This window comes from Python bivittatus, unplaced genomic scaffold, assembly GCF_059951505.1.
Source record: "Python bivittatus isolate LINGU-HERP-01145 unplaced genomic scaffold, Pbiv_v1 ctg000700_np1212, whole genome shotgun sequence".
In the NCBI taxonomy this organism is placed as follows: Eukaryota; Metazoa; Chordata; class Lepidosauria; order Squamata; family Pythonidae; genus Python; species Python bivittatus.
The window spans coordinates 53341705-53360063 of record NW_028277098.1 but is presented as its reverse complement, the minus strand read 5'-3'; the positions used below and the strand labels follow the sequence as shown (position 1 = coordinate 53360063).

Sequence of the window (18359 nt, the reverse complement as noted above, 5' to 3'; positions counted from 1 at the left end):
ATTTTCTTATAACTTTCTATGTTGTTTTATGTTTGGATATCTTTCTGTTACATCTCACTGGTCACGGACCGCAATAAAGTTACATATTCTACATACACCATCTCTGATTGCTGCCAGGTAGCAACGTGGAAAAGAAATAAACAAAACACACATATACTCATATCCACTAGTGTAGTGCTCTAATATTTTAGTACTTTATTCACAAAGTAGGTTTCTACTTCAGATTTATTAGTATTCTACTAGTGTTTTGCAGTTTGATCCATTTTATTTATTTCTATTAATCATCTCAAAATCTGAGCCTTGCAATCTTTTTACAAAATTTTTATAAAATGTGATCACTGACCATAATAAAGATACAACTATCACAAATATCTCAACCCTAGCTAACAGAGGAATGCTGAGCTGTGTCTTGAACTGTCAGAGGCAGAGCATTCTCCACATTTGCAAAAGCAGAAATCGGGGCTTTTGATAAGATCGGCAAAGGAGGACTTGCCCTGCTGGACTCTCAAGTTTGTAACTGAAAATAAGAAACATTACTGTGGTACTTTAAAGAGCAAATTTATGATGGAGCTTAGAGCCAGTAGTAAAACATATGTTCTGCCTGTGGAAGATCCCTGGTTCATTTCCCACCATTTCCAGATGAGGTTGGAAAAAAATCTGGAGAGCTACCGCCAGTCAGTAGGCTAAATGGATAGTAGAATCATAAAACAAAAGAGTTCAAAATAATACTGGAAATCATTTAGTCCAACCCAGGCCCAGTGCAGGAATTCACTACTGCAATGGATGGCAATCCAGCCTTGGTTTAAACACACCTCCACAAAGGTGTTCATAGCCTGTTTCACCTCTTGACCTGTAGAATACCTCTTACAATTGGGACTTTTTCCTAATGTGCACCCAAAACCTGCTTCTTGTACTCACACCCACTGGATGCATGATCTGACCTTGTATGTAAAGCAGCTTCCTCTGTGCCCTAAGCATTTGTTGTCTGCAATCCACTCTTATTATAACATAGAGCATTATGCCCTTAGGGCTGGGGCACGAATACAAACAAGTCAGAAAGGAATGAAATGCAAAGGTATCAGCAGCAACAGGGGATCGGTAGCCGTTACCAGGCAACGTAGACAGCAATAGGCTGGATGGGCCAAAAGTATGGACTCACTTCTAAATCCGTCTCCCCTGATCTTTGTGGTTATTGCTGCAAGGCTAACGTGCTTCCTCCCTGGAAATGATTAAAGATTTCGGGATGCTCTCTGAAATAGCATTCATTCTCTGCATTTGATGGGGGAGGGTTAGGATCCCCTTTGGAACAAGCGCATTTGCCCTACGCATCCTAGGAGGGCTCAGCGAGAGAGGCTTTTCCGCCTCCCCCACTCCAAGGGCGCTTCTTTGCTAGCTAAAATGCAAAAGGAAGCACGCGGCGAGCCCAGCCCGTAATCGTCCGCACACCGTGACCGTGCAAAGGGATGAAGCATCTCGCCAGCTCTCGCTCGAGTATCCGGGCAACAGGCTACGCAAAGCCACTCATAGGAAAGCTGCCGGGGCCACCTCGTCCGCGCCGCCCTCCCGCGAGCACCCCCTCTGGGCTGCAAGAGAAACGCGCCCGCTTCAGTCGGTTTTGCGCCTCCTATGGCTTTTCGGCTCGGCGATTCGGCTCTGCTTTGCCGTCTGGACGCCGCCGTCGCTGGCGGCAACAGGATGCTTTGTAGCGCGAAGAACTAAGGGCGCGACTGTCCGCAGACTCTCTCCTCTCGGCTCTCCTCGCGCAGCAACTTCTGGATTGCGCCAAGCTGCCCCGCGCGAGCAGCCCTGCCCCCCACAGCCCCTCCCAGTCCTGGAGGAGGGGAAGAGAGGCGAGCGCGCGCGAGAGAGCCCAAGTCGCCCAAGCGGTGCGCTCGTTCCACTCCCTCTCGCCCTCCCACAGTCTGAAAATGAGACAGCGCCGAGCGGGCTCGGGTTGCTCCCGCTTTCTCGCAAGCGCACCTGAAGCCCGACAAGCCCACCCGCCCCCTTTCGCCTCGGCCGTGGAAAGACCGTTGCTCTCCCGCTTAGACCCGATGGTCTCCGACGGGAGGCAGATTGTGTCGGGAGCCTGAATCTCTTTTCCCAACCCAGCGGACCAGAGACAGCCAAGCCCTGTTCGGAGCCTCCCTGCCCTCCCCTATCTGGGATTGCCGCGACGGAACCCGTTCAGCCGAAGACTCAACTGCCGAGGATGCGCCTTGTTAAATCGGCTTTCCTTGCCGGCTCCTCACCTCGTCCCGGAAACCGGCACGGTGCCTTTCTGCTGCGCTGACGAGGTCGGTGTTGTGTGTCTCCTGACTGCCTGGCGGGGAAAGGCGGGCCATCGAGCGAGGGTTTTGGAACGAAGAGGAGGCAAGGCGAGACCCGGAGAGTTGGTTGCGTATCTCTCAGGGGTGCGTGGGAGAGAGGAGCGTGTTTACTCCAGGAGGTCTTCGGAAGTTTAAAATCGTCTTTAAAGTCACGTCAAGCTCTCTTCTCCACTTCGCGAGACGGGGCTGTTTACCAACCTGCTGAGCCCTGGCGAGCGGCAGAAAGCAGAAGAGGCGTTTCTTCCTGGCTGCTGCTCCTATTCCTAGGAATATCTGGTGGTGTTTGTTCTCACGTTCTTTTTGGCTTAACCAGGAGCCTGTGCCTCAGATGAATTACCCGCCCTGCCGCTCCAGTTCCGTGGCCATCTGCTTCCAGCCCGCCTAAAAGGAGGCAGAATCTTTCGGCTATCTCTGCTGACCAGACAGGGCCGTTTCCTTCCCGCCTCCAGGCTTTGCTCCCGGCACACTGAGGCACTTGTTGCAGCTCCTGGCTGGGCTTTGGGAGGCTTGAGGAGACTTCCTTTTCTCCCTCCAGAATAACGGTAGTTGTTCAAAATCGTAAGCCAACCGAGCTCCATCACACCAGCCCCCTCAAGGCACAGCTGCTGTAGCGCCCTTCTCTGCTCCTTCCTCCCGTGCTTCTGGGCCGGAAGAAAACAGGTTCTTAGAAGCACCACTGGCCCACCTAACCTAATCTATGATCAGCTCCGTGTGTGTCTCATCTTACCGAGGGCGCAAATCAGGGAACAAGCCACCCTCCAAAACATGCCTGAAGGAAGAAATGGGCAAAGGAGAGGAGTCAGACAAGATCACGATCAACGTGGGAGGCACCCGGCATGAGACCTACAAGAGCACTTTGCGCACCTTGCCAGGAACCCGCCTGGCCTGGCTGGCAGATCCTGATGCCCAGAGCAATTTTGACTTTGATGGGCAGAGCAATGAGTTTTTCTTTGACCGCCACCCAGGCATTTTCTCCTATGTGTTGAACTATTACCGCACGGGCAAACTACACTGCCCAGCAGACATCTGTGGGCCCCTCTTTGAAGAGGAGCTCACCTACTGGGGCATTGATGAGACTGACGTGGAGCCCTGCTGCTGGATGACTTATCGCCAGCACCGTGATGCTGAGGAAGCCCTGGATATCTTTGAGAGCCCTGAGCCTGGCAGTGGATTGGCTGGGGAGGAGACTGAAGATGAAGGGGCCCGGGAGATGACTCTTCAACACCTGGGCATGGAGGATAGGCCTCCTGGGGCTGCAGGTGGAGGAGGAGGAGGCAGCAGCTGTTGCCGCAACTGGCAGCCCAAGATGTGGGCACTTTTTGAGGATCCCTATTCATCAAGGGCAGCCCGGGTGAGTCACTAAGAAAGGGTTGGGAATGGGGGGACCTGCAGTAGCACCAGTTTCCTAAGGTGGGTGGGTGGGTAGGTATGTGCCCCCCTTCTAATGTCTAGAATACAATTCGGTGCCCTTCTGATATGTAGAACTACAAGTCCCATCATTCCTAGGCAGCATTGTCAGTGACCAATTTGGTGGGGGTGAAGGGCACTGTATTGTAGCATATCTGATCAGGGAAGGTTGAATTAGCACTTGGGTTTTGTGGCATGCAACCCCCCCCCCCCAAGTATGTTTCTTTGGGGATTTAGTAGTTGCTTTACATTTCAAGCTGTCCTCAAAGTTTTCAGTGGAGCTCTTTACCCTGACAGTGACCCCTGCTTGCTCTTCTGTTGCTTCTCTTCTCTTATTTTCCACTTTATTTGCCCCTGCTGATACAGGTAACATGTCTTGCTCTCCTCTTTTTCATTGTGCATGTATGTTTCTTTATTATGAATGATAAATACCTAGCTCTTTTATATTCCCAAGTTATTTATCACTACTGTACAACTCTCTTGCAGATAAGAACAGAGCTTGTATTTAGGGGTCTCTTTGCAGGTATCAGAAAAATCTGCTTATCAGCACACCCTTGAACAGATTCTTTTTCCTCCCATTGAATCCAACATTTGACAGAGTTTGGGGAAAGCCTAATAAAAGTTTTTTCCCCCCTATATATTCTTTTTTTTTTTTTAGCTGTATGATTGCCAGGTGCTCTGAATTTACTAGTGGTATAAGATCTAGTTTACGTTAGGATAGGGGTAGTACTGGTAGATCCCTGGGTGTTAGCCACACATTTCTAATTCTCCATTGGTAAGCAATAATAACAGCAAAACGATTTTTTCTCTGAAACTAGGTGGCTAAAATACAAGAAAGTTTTGTATTGTCATGAGTGGGCTTTTGCATAAAAGAACTGTAAGCTGAGTTAAGTTTGGGTACAGAAAATTTTCTCCTAGGCTGAGAGACATCCTATTACTTAATTTTAAGTCTCCTTTCTACAGGGTTCCATCAAGAAAGATTTCATTTGTCCAGGATTGCTCATCTCCAGCAAACATCTTTCTCTTATGTCTGCATGTATACAGAAGTCCATGTATACATATCCACATACACCCACACAAAAAAAGTCAAATAAATTTACTAGACTTACTTTTGTCCTACCTTTTTATTTCTTTCTACTGTGCTATGTGAGGTTTTCCTATAGTTTCCCCATACCTGCACAAATTTACTTTTAATATTTGGAATAATAATTTGCAGGCAAATCAGCAATCCGTGGACGATGCAAATTTTTGGATACAAATTGGGGTCTGATAGAGATCTCTACGTTAGTTTTCCCTTCCTTTTTATAAACGCTTCTTTTGTGCATATTAATAGAAATATGTCCATTTCATTCCCAATCAAGCCTATGCAAATTAATAATAGACAATGTCCACACTTTTTTGCTCTTCCTTATAAACATTGTTTTTATAAGCTCATTTTTGCCATACAGGCATACTCTTGATTTTATTTTCAAGAAACCATATATCTGTTTTCTTAGTCACATGGTATATATACATCCTGGCATACATATTCTGAGCTTTCCATCTTGTATATAACACTCGGGATGAAGAACATACTAAGATTTAAAAGTGCAAACTCTGAAGCTAGTTTTGCTTCTCTCATAGTTCACCTCAAAATGTATATGCCATGGGGAGGGTTAACTGGGAAGTGCCAATAAAATTTATCCAAAATATTCTCTTTCAGGCAGACAGACAATTTAGGCAGTCATATCTCCAAAAGATACATTTTAGATGGAATTTATACCCTATTTAGGTCTCAAAGGTCTTAGATTTCCAAAGCTACTCTTTGTCTATGAGAAGGTATAAACAAATTTGTTGAAAACAACGTCCTTGGATTTTTCTGTATTGCCTTTGTCTTGCCTTCTTTAGAAAAAAAAATCAGTCATTGATTTCCATGGCCTGGCAATAAAATGATGATTATAGGTGAGAAATTAACAGTTTTGCTAGTAATAATCATCAATATCAAGCAAACAGAGAGTGAGGACAGCCTCCTCCTGGCTTGTTACAAATCTATGAGAACATGATCATTTCAGTTTTCCCTCAGTAGCTAAGTACCTTTTTAAACCTTCCTTTTTCTTTTTTAAAGGAAGGTATCAGTGTTATTGTTTAAGCAAAGATTTCAACCTGTTGGAGAAGATAAAGATAAAAGTGTCAAGGTCAGATAAAGAATCTGGAAAGAAATGTGGCTCTCCCAGGCACAGAGCCATTATGTAAGAGCATCCAATGTTGTCTAAATTAAAGGAAACAAAATATATATTAGCAGTTGGCCAGCATGTCCTGGTTGATTCCATTGCACTCTACAAGAATTGACAATGGTTGGTGATGGAGGTTCAATTCTTCTTCATTTCCAAGCTTCCTTCCAACTATGATAAGGATTCTCATGAAGTGCAAATGGTACAGTACAACTGATTTTAAAATCTAGAAACATTCAGCAAGGTGATCTCAACATTTATCAAGTACCTATTCTAATTATCAGTGCTGGATTTAAAAAGAATGTTTAAAGAGTGCATGAAACATGAATGGGATATCTTGCGAAGTGCTTTTATACTTTGGTAGTGCCGAAAAACTCTTTTTCCTAAGAGGTTCTGCCATAAAGGAAAGAAATATGAATACCTTGTTGTGACCGTCTCATCCCTAGATGTTTCCACAAAAATATTTGTTCATAAACTCACTGTGGTTGCCTGTCCCTCCCTCCATCCCTCAGCACACAACAGCCATTTTGTTGACTCCTACCTCTCTTCATCTTCCTGTAGAGCAGTGTTTTTCAAACTTAGCAACTTTAAAATGTATAGACTTCAACTCCCAGAATTCCCCAGCCAGCATGGCTGGCTGGGGAATTCTGGGAGTTGTAGTCTATACATCTTAAAGTTGCCAAGTTTGAAAAACACTGCCGTAGAGCCACAGAGGGCAGAATATAACCTGCCAGACCGAATCTCAAAAAGTCTCCATCATCACCCTGATCCGTGGGCTAGTTTCCCCAAATTGGCCCATGGGAAGAAAAGCACTCCCATCCTCCTGGGAAGGAAAACAAAGCCTTTAATGAGGGGGGAAAGCAACAGTGAAGGAAATAGCTGTCCCTAATCACAAGGAGCTCCACAGGGGGTTGGTGGAGGCCCAGAAGTGGAAGACGGCAGGGGACAGGAACTTAAGGCATCCAGGATAAGCAACCAGGATAGGCAGACCACAGAAAAGAGAGCAGCAAACATCATCCCACTCTTCCATCATCTATATCAAATGTGCAAGTAGGGCTCACAGATAGTATTGTTAGGAGCCTCGCTGTTTGTTTACATTTACATTTACAAGTGTGCAAAGGGTTTCAGAGTTTCAGCATGAGGGGCACCATGGATGGTCTTTCCTCCTTCTTGGTGTCCTTGGTGGTTGTGATGCCAGGACTCCAGGGGTGAGTTCTTCAATGGAGAATCTAGCTTTTCCAGCAGCTCTGTAGACACTTTTCTTTTTCTTGGAGCAAGCTGGGCCACACGCCACACTTTTTGACTGGGTTAGGACATTTGCATGACACAGATTGTGAAGGAAAAGCCTGTTAACCCAAAACAAACCTGGGCTGATTGAGGTTAACACTGCCGCCCCTCCATTATCACACAATTGCCTGGGTTAAAAGGATCATACAACTCAACTCTGTGCACAATCCAGTTAAGCATATTGGAGGTTACTCTGTTATGGTGTGGGTGTGTGTGCACATTTTTTCCTAAGAAATGGAATATGGTTTGAGTAATGATTAGTGAAGTAGATTTTATAACTATAACAGGAAGGAGGTTTATTCACAGGAAGTACAGGGATGGGCAAAGCCTGGCATCTAGCTAGCTACATCCTACCAGGGGGAGATTCCAGGAGCATGTGCTCTGTAAATTGTGTGCCTGGGAAGAAAAAGACGGAAGTGACCTTTAATTAACAATCTCATAGACAGAGCAGGCAGAGTACTAGACAAAGAAGGGACATAGTAAATCCTGAATTTTCTATCTACACCCTACTGCCTACTTGTGGCCACTAGATTATGAGGTATTGAAGAGTCAGCACCATTGGATATAGACCTCCAGCAGTTCCAAACCTAACCTACATGTTTATTGTGAAATGATTGTAAATCAAGTCACAGTATTCTTGGAAGACCATATTGGCTTCATTTGAATGCGTGTCCAGCAGAGGAGGAGTCAGTACTATATGCCAGGAAGAAGTCCTGCACTTCTGTAGTGTTGAAGAAATAAATAACATGCAGAGAGTAGCACAATGAGCTATAATTTGGAACATACAATGTAGCAGTCTGATTAAGAGCCCCAAATGAAAGTGGTCCTTTCACCTCACTTTCTGCCAATTATGGCAGATATTAGTTTTGCTTTCAGAGTTGGAGGTCACTACAATTTCTGTAAAGACAAGAGTTGCATTAAGAGTTTAGGTCTTTAGAGACATGCACACTTACCCTGCTGTTATTTGGCAAATGGGTTGAGGATAATGGGAATGCAAAGAGCGTCTCACAGAATGGATGGAAACAGTGTGATGTTGTACAGTAGGTCAGAGTGCCAGGGAAATTCAGATTCAACCTCTCTTTTAGTCATTAATTTTATGGGGTAAATCTAAGAAGCTGTGCTTTCCCCAGTTAATATACTGTTTATCACAGGTTATGATCAGTCTATCCTGAACTTCTTGAAGGAATAGTAAGAAACAAAATAATAAATACATACATAAATTCATTGTTTAATTAACCCTGGTTTGATCCAAGTAATTGTCAGCTTGTTGGCTCCTGTCACTGTGTATGCAGTTTCTCTGAGACGTCGGACCTGCTGGAGAAGAAAGACATGTCCATGCACTGCATGTATTGGACCCAGCAAACTCCTTTGGAGTGAGAGCTTGTGGGAGAGCTGAGGGTGATCAGTTGAATGCTTATCTCAGAAAAGGCAACTCAGTCTTGGTGCTGAGAGATCTGGAAAAAATACTTTTTGCCTTAGTTAGCTCACTCTAACAAAGGCTGGGAAATTATTATTACAGGTTTCAAGATTCTGTATTAATCCTGAACTAGTATTAAATATAAGTTACTGAAATCCATGTCATTCTTGGTTCCTTGGCTTTGCCGTGTGTGTGTGTGTGTGTATGCGTGCACGCGCTTAACACTTAATAAGAATGTGCATAAGCTTAGACACACCACTTCATAGAATCATAGAGTTGGAATAGGTCATCTAGGCCTTCAAATCCAATCATCCTTTCAGTATGGGATCTCAAAACTGAACATGTTGAATTCCCAAGCAGTCTCCCATCCAGGCACTGACCATCCCCAACCTAGTTTAACTGCAGCAAAGTAATCATATCCTATGTTTTAATGTTGTAGAGATTCTAATGTTCTGGAAATTCTCCAGGATGAGGATTTGCAAGATACTAATAACTTGTCCAATAAATTTTGCAAGATGCCAGAAGCTGTTTTAGAAAATGGGAAAAAGTGACTTGATCTTCCCATAGACTAAGGTCTTTCCTTTAGTAGATACTGGCTGATTTCACACATTATTTGCTTAATTGTAGTTTATTGAATGGACCATAGTTGGCTGGGTTCACAGTTCATAATAAATCTTGAATTAGAGTTCACAAATCGCATGGCTGAATTCACGCAACATCAAAACCAAGCACATTATGGCTTAGCACGTTGATAAACTGGCTATCCAACATATGGATTAAGAAAATGGGAGAAGGAGTATTGTCTCATATTTCAGTGAAAACTGATTGATCTATGCAATGATTTGACAGCAAATGAGCAGTGGTTACTTTTTGGTAAGGAAAGTGCCAGGGCTCAATTCTGCCAGAGGGCTGTGACTTCTAATTTGCACAGCTTGCTCCTAATCCTAGATTGTGTGAGTTGGTTATGGTCCCAGCATGACTAGAGATAATCTTCTAGTGCAGTTTTGGGATCTTTCAGGAATCAAGCTTGACTCGAAGAAGACCTTACTTCTTTTGTCATCAGACTTTTCATTGTTCGTTAATTTTAGTCTTGATTTTAAAACCTTTTTATATTTTGTATGGTAGTTACTCTTAGCCACTAAAGTAGAAAGACAGCATATAAATGGATGAAATGGAAACATTTAAGACTCATATACAGATTACCACTCATTTTAAATGTGTACACAAATGTATAGTTTGTGTACAAATGTGTATACAAATGTAGAGTTATATTTCTACATGAATTTAAAACCAATGCTCCACAATGATTTAAATGTTGCAGTGATCACAGTGCTTGAACTTCCCTTTTTAACTAGCAAGTTCATAATTGAGGGGGGAGCTATTACATCAGTTCTGTCCACCTTTTTCCTTTAGATCAAAAGTATCTCTGTAACACAATTCTTTTTTTTTTTTTTACAAGATTGTTTTGCCAGATGTCCAGCAGATCCTGGGCAGTGATCGTTTCATCACTGTTTATTTATAAGTTAGCAAACCTGCATGAATTGACTTGGAGAATTTATGCCATGGAAGTAATGTGTCATCATAACAAACAAGTGGTCTCATTTGCCTTGCTAAAGCAGTTTGGGTATCCATGGAAGCACTTTGGTCCATGCTGTAGGACAAGCTTCTCTCAGCTTCTCCATTATTGCTGGTGGAAGTGCTTCCAGGCTGTGTGGCTTTGAGACTGCCTACTGCATGAGCCACTCAGTCTAGCCCTTTGGCACACAAAACTTTTGGTAGGTGGTTCAGAGGAAGCAAACAGCTTTGGATCTATCACATCTTCCTTTGTGCAGGATGTGCCATTTGTCTCCCCTGGATTACTCACCAAAGCTTTTGATAAGCAATTTGTAAATGAGTGGTAGCTCTTCTATAGTTCTTGTTGAAAGAGGAGGCAAATGGCAAATGGAAGAGCTTTGTCACATACTGGAGGTGGGGGGGGGGGTCCTGGCTGGCCTCCTTCAGCTGTCACTGCAGGCAATCCTGAGGTCTTTGTGGAAGCCACCCAGCTAGGAGCATGTTGGCCAGGACTGCAGATTCGGCAGGAGAAGGCTTGAAAAGGGCTCTAAAGCAAAATGAGATGAAGCAACTTGGTTGTTTCACCTCATGTCATTCCTAGAAGCAAGGGGACCATGTTGCTTCACAAAGCATCTTTGAGGGTGTGCTTCATTGAAACATTCAGCAAAGCATTCCTTTCAAGTTTTGCTCAGCCCTTAAATTAAATTGATAACATTCTAAATTGGTCACTGTAATACTACACTGAACATGGAGCTAAATAGGAGGGCTATTCACAAGCCCCCATTGGTTCAGAAGGGGATGACTAAATTATTGGGTTTATAGGACCAATTTATGCCAGACGTCTTCAGCTAACAAGGAATGTTCAGTGCATACTCCTCTAATTGTATGCCGTGGCTTCTCTTATAAACAAAGATGGCTTAAAAACCACCGCTCTTTATCATGCTCTCTGGCTCTGGCTTGTTCATTTGGCTTTTTGTTGCTTGTTCTGACAGCAAGAAATCAAAGTTCCTGGATCAGACAGCATGCCAAATTGCAGATGGATGGAATTGTCCATGCTTTGTTAATTGTACTGGTAGCAGGAAGAACACGTGAATATTGCTCATTTTGACAAATTCTGGTTTAGTGTGCCATATGAATATAATGGGTAGCTTGTTTCCAGCTTCAAGGGATTAGCTTTGATTTATAAATACTATTTGTTTGGAGGTCAGGAAAAGAAAGAAAATTGGAGCCCTAATATGCCTTCATCTCATATTAAATTGTTTTCTTCCCACTGACTGAATCCCTTGGAAATGATCACAGGGAAGTCACAATATTTAGGAAGGCAATTTTTTGCCACTACTTCTAATATGTTTTCACTAGTACTAAAATACATGTTCTGCTAAAATTCTGCTCTCCTTCTTATGATGAAAGTACATTCCTAATTGTGTACTTTACTTTAGCAATAATTGTTGTTTAATACACCATTCAGAATTTATGGGAATCAGCACTGGTCCAGAGATCTAAATGGAATCCAAAGGAATATTTGTTTGTTTCTAGAGTGATCCTTAAAATTCACTTGGTCCTGGCTTTTTGTTCTGTTTTGATTTAAGATCCTGGGCTGAATATCTAATGAATTATCTTTAGTGCTGCTGATTTTAAATTAATTTTAAATTAAAAAAAAATTAATTTATGGAAGTATGCTGCTGCCTTAGCAGAATTATTCTGACCTGCTCTTTTACATAAGCATATTTACTAAAAAAAAAAAAAGTGTTGTTTTATGGTTATTTTTATAAGCTACTTTGTGGGGGCTTGGAGGAAAAGATAGCAGAGAGATAAGTAAAGTTACTGACATTTTTTCATGCAGTTGTACCTGCAGAGTAACATTTCCACCCAGAAAACAGGGTTTATTAATCTCCTTTTGAGTTGCTTTCCACAATATGCCACTGTAATGATTAGAGTTTAACCAGTGCCACAGAGGAGGATTGGAAAGCTCTCGGCAGCCACTGCCTTTTGCTGCATGCAGGTCACTAATTCAGTAGAAGTGTTGGGTGGACTGGCTTTTCAGATAAAGCATCCATGGCTTGAAGAAAATGGTGCATATTTGTGTGCGTGTGTTTGTACTTGTTTTACATTTGCCCCAGTTACACAGCTTTTGAAATATCCTGCATTTGGAGGACTGCAGCCAAGAATTTTTCTTTAGAAAGTAGGCTGGAAATGCCATCAACTTGAGTGGGTGCAATGTCAAATGACATCCTAAGCAAAGTAAATCCAAATAGATGATTTTTAAAAAGTGTGTTTAAGCATTATTTTCTTAGTCTCAATGCAGTTTATGCATATTGAGTTAGATGAAGCTCCCCTGTATTTTTTTTTTTAATCAGATTAGGTGTAGAGTTTGCATTTGATTCTTCTATTATACAACCATTGATTGCATAGTTGGAAATGAGACTTAGTTACCTAAGAGTATGTTATGATATCATGTAAGAGATCATTGTGGGGAGGAGATAGCAAACAATGACTCTGTATGAATTGAAACAAATTGGCATTTATTTCCATAACAGAGAATAAAACAGCTCTGTTCAATAGTTACCAGCTTTTGCCTTTAGAAAATCCTCATTTTTCAATACTAGTTTGATTTGTAATGTGGGTGACTCTTGATCAGAGGAAGGAAACCTGCAGCTCCCTTGAGTGTTTAACTAGTTTTACTATGGGTCCAAGCATATTATCCTTGCATGTATACAGAAAGAGCAAAATGAAATATGAAAAGTGATAAACGATCACTTTTTGTTAGTGATATGTCAGGTCCATTCAAAAGACATGTTGTCGGTTTAATTATAAAAGACTTTTAGATTATTCTTCTAAGTAACATGAAGATCCAGTTAGTAGCAAATCAGTAAAACTATTATAGGGTAGCAAAAGGATTCATGGATTAACAAATAAGAAACCTGATTTTAAATAATAGTTTTCTTGCTCTTTGGCATTGTCAGAGCTTTGCTGCCACTGCTCATGAAAGAAAGCAGAGAAACAGCCATCCTGCATATTCATATAGGTGTTAACTCCTCCCTTTGTTGGCAAACTAATCTGCAGAGGAAAATGAACATAAATGAGGCTGGAGCACAAGCAAATATAAACAGTCACAGCTGGGCAATTGAGTTTTTCTGTTTATTGTTACTATCAGAGGAAGGTGTTAGACTAGCCTTTGGGTTGGAAGGCAAACCAAATCGGCCAATAAGTTTCACTGCTCCCTGTGAGATGACAAACTTCATGCTGTAAAATAATTGAACTGAATTAAGAGAAGCTGAATCTCATTTGCTCAGTCTCTGTCTGATACCTGGGTACAAATATATTTATTATTATTCCTATTACTGTTATACAATTTAGCGAGGTTAAGTTCAAAATAAATTATATAGGATTAGAATGTGAATAACTCAGATGGGTAGATTGAAAATGGGATCTTCCATTTTGATGGTCTAAAATGGATCATAGGAAAGAGAAGAGGAAGGCCCTGTAAAGTGTGTAAGGATGTCTTTCAATGGTTATTTCTCACCCTAGATTCAAATGAAGCATGCTTCTTTATTCCAAGCCTTCTTTGTAATGATTAAAATGAAAGAGAAGGAGAGAATAAAACCGATTTTAAAACTTGCAAGCTTGTTTCTTAGGTTGCTTTTCTTCTCCCATAGTTGTTTTAACCATTGAGCATGTTTTTCGTTTCCTTTCCAGATCATCGCCTTTGCCTCACTTTTTTTTATTCTGGTATCCATCACAACTTTTTGCCTGGAGACACATGAAGCCTTCATCATAGACACCAATGTGACTGAGACTCTGGTAGTGGGCAACACGACTGAGATTGTTGTGATGAAAAAGATGGAGACAGAGCCTATTCTCACCTGTATTGAAGGAGTTTGTGTGCTGTGGTTCACTCTGGAGTTCCTGGTGCGCATTGTTTGCTGCCCGGATAAATTGATCTTCATTAAGAACCTTCTTAACATCATTGACTTTGTAGCCATTTTGCCCTTCTATTTGGAGGTGGGACTCAGTGGCCTATCATCCAAGGCTGCGCGGGATGTGCTGGGCTTCCTGAGGGTAGTTCGTTTTGTCAGGATCCTCCGGATCTTCAAGTTGACCCGCCATTTTGTGGGACTTCGGGTATTGGGCCATACACTCCGGGCCAGTACCAATGAATTCCTCCTCCTCATCATCTTCCTGGCTCTAGGAGTTTTGATTTTTGCTACCATGATCTATTATGCTGAAAGGATTGGTGCCAAGCCATCTGATCCTAGTGGTAGTGACCACACTCACTTTAAGAATATTCCAATTGGATTTTGGTGGGCAGTGGTAACCATGACAACTTTGGGTTATGGAGACATGTATCCCAAAACCTGGTCAGGCATGTTGGTGGGAGCTCTTTGTGCCCTGGCCGGTGTTCTTACCATTGCTATGCCTGTTCCAGTCATTGTCAACAACTTTGGAATGTATTACTCATTGGCCATGGCAAAGCAAAAGCTCCCAAAGAAGAAAAAGAAGCACATACCACGTCCAGCACCACTTGACTCCCCAACATTCTGCAAATCAGAAGACAACTCACCTCACAACAGTATTCAGAGTTACAACAGTCCTCTGGCTTCAGCCACAGCGGCTGGGGTGATGGAGAGGAAAAGATCAGGTGAGATGTAAGATTTCAGACTAAGCAAAACCCAGAAAGAGAGAGAAGTGGTGGGAAGATTCCGGACATAAATTTGTAGATGTGTTAAACAGTGGCTTTAGAAGAAATATAAGATTATGTACACATATGGTGCAGGAGGTATCATCTGAATAAAGGTATGCTGTCTGGGGTGAGAGCAGAGAAACCTTCCTCTAGTTATTGATCTTATTATCTTTATAATGATGACCAAAGGGAGAGAATTAAAGAAGTGGGTTCATTAGGCCAGACAGTTTTGTCCATTTCAGAAGAAGTTGAATAATTACAAGTCTGTCTAAAAAGGATAATATCCCACCCCTTTCTGAACAACAGTTTACATCCCACTACCATAAACTTCACACAACGGCATACATAAGACTTCCAGAGTCCAGAATTTCTTGGTGTCAACAAAATTGGTAGGTTGTGTGCTTCAGAACATGATGTTGGCCTCTTTCAAGCTAGCATTTGGCACCAATGGTTTTTAATTAACTTTTTAAAAATCCTGACAATTATTGAGGAAGACTGTCTTTAAGGAAACTAAAACTATTTTAATCATTTGACAGGCTGGTTATAACTAATTACAGCGATTGGAGACTGAACATTTCTCCTTCTGAGGATACCTATAAGATCTCATTTTGAACCCTATACAGAACATGAATGGCAACCTTTTGCCCACCCTATCTTTTGGACAGTAGTGCCTGTAATTCCCAGATGGCCAATATTCTGGCTAGAATGCATGAAGTTACTTTCCAAAATATCTGTAGAATCTAGGTTGTCATTCACTGCACTGCACAGAGGGATAAACTAAAATTATTTTTAAACTTCATGTTGTTTTTTTTCTTTTTGTTTAAACTAAAATACCTTGTGATCTAGAGATTAGTATGGGGGAAGATGGCTGTGGATGATCACTAGGTGGCAACAAAGAGATACTGTTTAACTCTTTGCTGCCATCTATCTGTGGTCTATACTTTATACCCCAGGTATGACAGCCTTAGTTAAGCCAAGAATAGGCAACTTTTTAGTGGTTTGGGGTCATTCTTGATATTTTTGGGAGGACTCAGGGGCCATAGTTTGTGGGGCTGAATCACATGGACAGGCCCAGAACATTGTGGATGTTTCTGGTTTTGGGAGAAGCTGTGGGGATATAGAAATTGTCTTTCTTTTTTAAACATGATAAACTTATCTCAGATGTAATGTTATAATTGTCATGTGTTTCTCTCCTTCAAATGACAAGAAAACTCTCTACTGATTTTTTTGGCAACTGCAATGCTGAAATTTAATCCGTGATTGGAAGAAGCACCAGGGGCTCAGAAAAGGGGCTCAGGAGTGGCTTGGGATCTTTCATTCACATGTTGTCCACCTTCAGATTAAGCCAATCTCTCCCACTTGTGCTTTTTCTCCATTAAAAAAAGTAATCCCGTATCAGGGTTGCCATTTGCTTCTGTTAGGAGCAGGGTGAGGTAAGGGTTCAGCAGGAAAACACTAGGGTGCAGGAGAAAAAAGTTGAAAACCTATGTCATGCTCCTGATATTGCTATGACAACTTTAAAAACAAAAGAATCCCACTTGTGGAAGCCAAAGATGTGTTTAGCATTTTGTGTAGCTTTTGTGAAGGCTGACAGCTTGACCTTAAATATGCCAAAGAAAATGCACAGTCTCTGAGTGCCTACTTCCTCTAATATGTAAAGTCACGCCTTTTGCAATCTAATGTTGCATTTAAGTGGTCTGTCATGCCTGCTCTGTTTGAAGGATAGCCATTCTTCTTAAGCATTGATTAACCATCTGACCTTTTCTACAGCAGTAAGTCTCTAAGGATTGTCTTTGGAATCCCAAAATCAGCCAGGCAACCCATAATGGTATGTTCTCTGGAGTGTGCAGCTTGTTAGCATGAAAGGTGGACGTTCATAGATGCAGGTGATGTATGTTCTGATTGCTGCTGTGTCTTTTGTTCCAGCAATGGGTGGTTCTTAAGCTGTTTGTACTTGCTGTTTATGGCTGTAGCTCTCCAGGAGTTCCTCTTGCAGGTTGTTTCACACTGGGAAGTGCTTTGGGACACCTATGGGAAACGTATATCAGCACAGAAGTGAGAAGAGCAATCATGCTTTCTGATTTTTACCGGAAAAGAGGCAAAGATTTTTGTTAAAGAGTCTTCCAGTAAATGACTCCAGAATGGACCTGAGGGGGTGTGGTTGGTATATGCATATTTGCACATCTCAAACTCAGAGGTGCAGTGGAATCAGGACAACCCGAGACATTTTGGTGTCTGAAATGGAAGAGCAGATGGCTACTCCTTTTCAAATATCTTGTCCAAAGGCTGCTCTTTTGACACTTAACACAGAAAATCCCACGTCTCTCTTTTTCTCTCTCTAATTAAAAATACAGTTATTAATTAATAATGAAGTAAGACTGGATTCATATGTCACACTAGCTGTGTGTTCACTGGATGTACTTGCTTACTCATCCCAATACACTAAACCATAAAGTAACCTTATGGGCTGGGTTTGTGCAACATGTGAATACTTGTCTACTTTCTGATTCCATGTGTCTTGCAAACACTTCCACTAAATCATAAGGTGGTGGGCATTCTTTTGGTTTTGTCTTAGTGTATTGCCTCAATCCAGTCATTGTGGTTTGTAAATTATGGCATCTGAACCATACCACCATGGCTTGTTCTGCTAGCCATGGTGAAAACAAACTATGTTTTAGTGGGATGGGTAAATCTAGACTGTGATATATATATGCTAAAATAATAGGGTCTTATTTTAAAGGAACTCAATGTTGGAAAAACATACTTCAACTGATGGGAGAAAAAGAGAGTCAATGGAGGAAAACTTTTGTAATCTTTAGGACCTGTGGGGCTTCACTGCTATTATTAACCCTCCAGACATCTGCGTCTTAGGGCGGAAGGACTAGAAAGTAAGACAAAAGCAATTGGGAAGTTCTTTCTTATACTAGTTTATACTAGTTTGCAATAGATCTGATGTGCTGTGGGAAGCAGCAAGGAGCAGAGAGTGAAAGTCACAGCTCTTCTTCAACATACTGGAGTCTGGACAAAGAAGCAGCAGCATTTTTCAGTGAGGAATCCCCAATGGCTGAGGGTACCTCTCCATCATTACTAGTGGTGTATAGGTATTGATGGTATGTAGCAGCAGCTTAGCAGAATTGTGAAGAAGGTGACTGATTCTGTGGCCTGGGAGATGGGACAGGTTGTGACTGCTGCAGCCCTTCAGACTGTCAGATGAACAGCAGCTGAGACAGGAGAGCAGCAAGGGTGGGCTGAGGCCTGCGTCTTCATCTGCCACTCTGTCGTTGCCTGCAGATGTTGCTTCCTTATATGCCTGATCACACAGCCAGGCCTGAATGCAATTGCCTTGCATGGCTTTTTTCTTTATTTAGATAACAAACAAAACTCAAAACAACATAAAAGATCTCAGCTCTAAGAGCACTTTGCTTTCCTCTAATGCAGTGTTTCTCAACCTTGGCCACTTTAAGATATGTGGA

The 18359-nt window shown here is 42.1% G+C and overlaps 1 protein-coding gene across 2 annotated transcripts in view; it reads left to right on the top strand.

Moving 5' to 3' along the window:
* The first annotated feature begins 1415 nt into the window (after positions 1 to 1415).
* Positions 1416 to 18359, top strand: part of KCNC4 (potassium voltage-gated channel subfamily C member 4) — a 33572-nt gene continuing 16628 nt past the window's right edge. For both annotated transcript variants that reach the window (XM_007431066.3, XM_025168467.2), the window contains exons 1-2: positions 1416 to 3681; positions 13902 to 14844. In XM_007431066.3, the coding sequence (XP_007431128.2) occupies positions 3028 to 3681; positions 13902 to 14844 (1597 nt within the window). In that variant the 5' untranslated portion in view covers positions 1416 to 3027. The remainder of the gene's footprint in view (positions 3682 to 13901; positions 14845 to 18359) is intronic.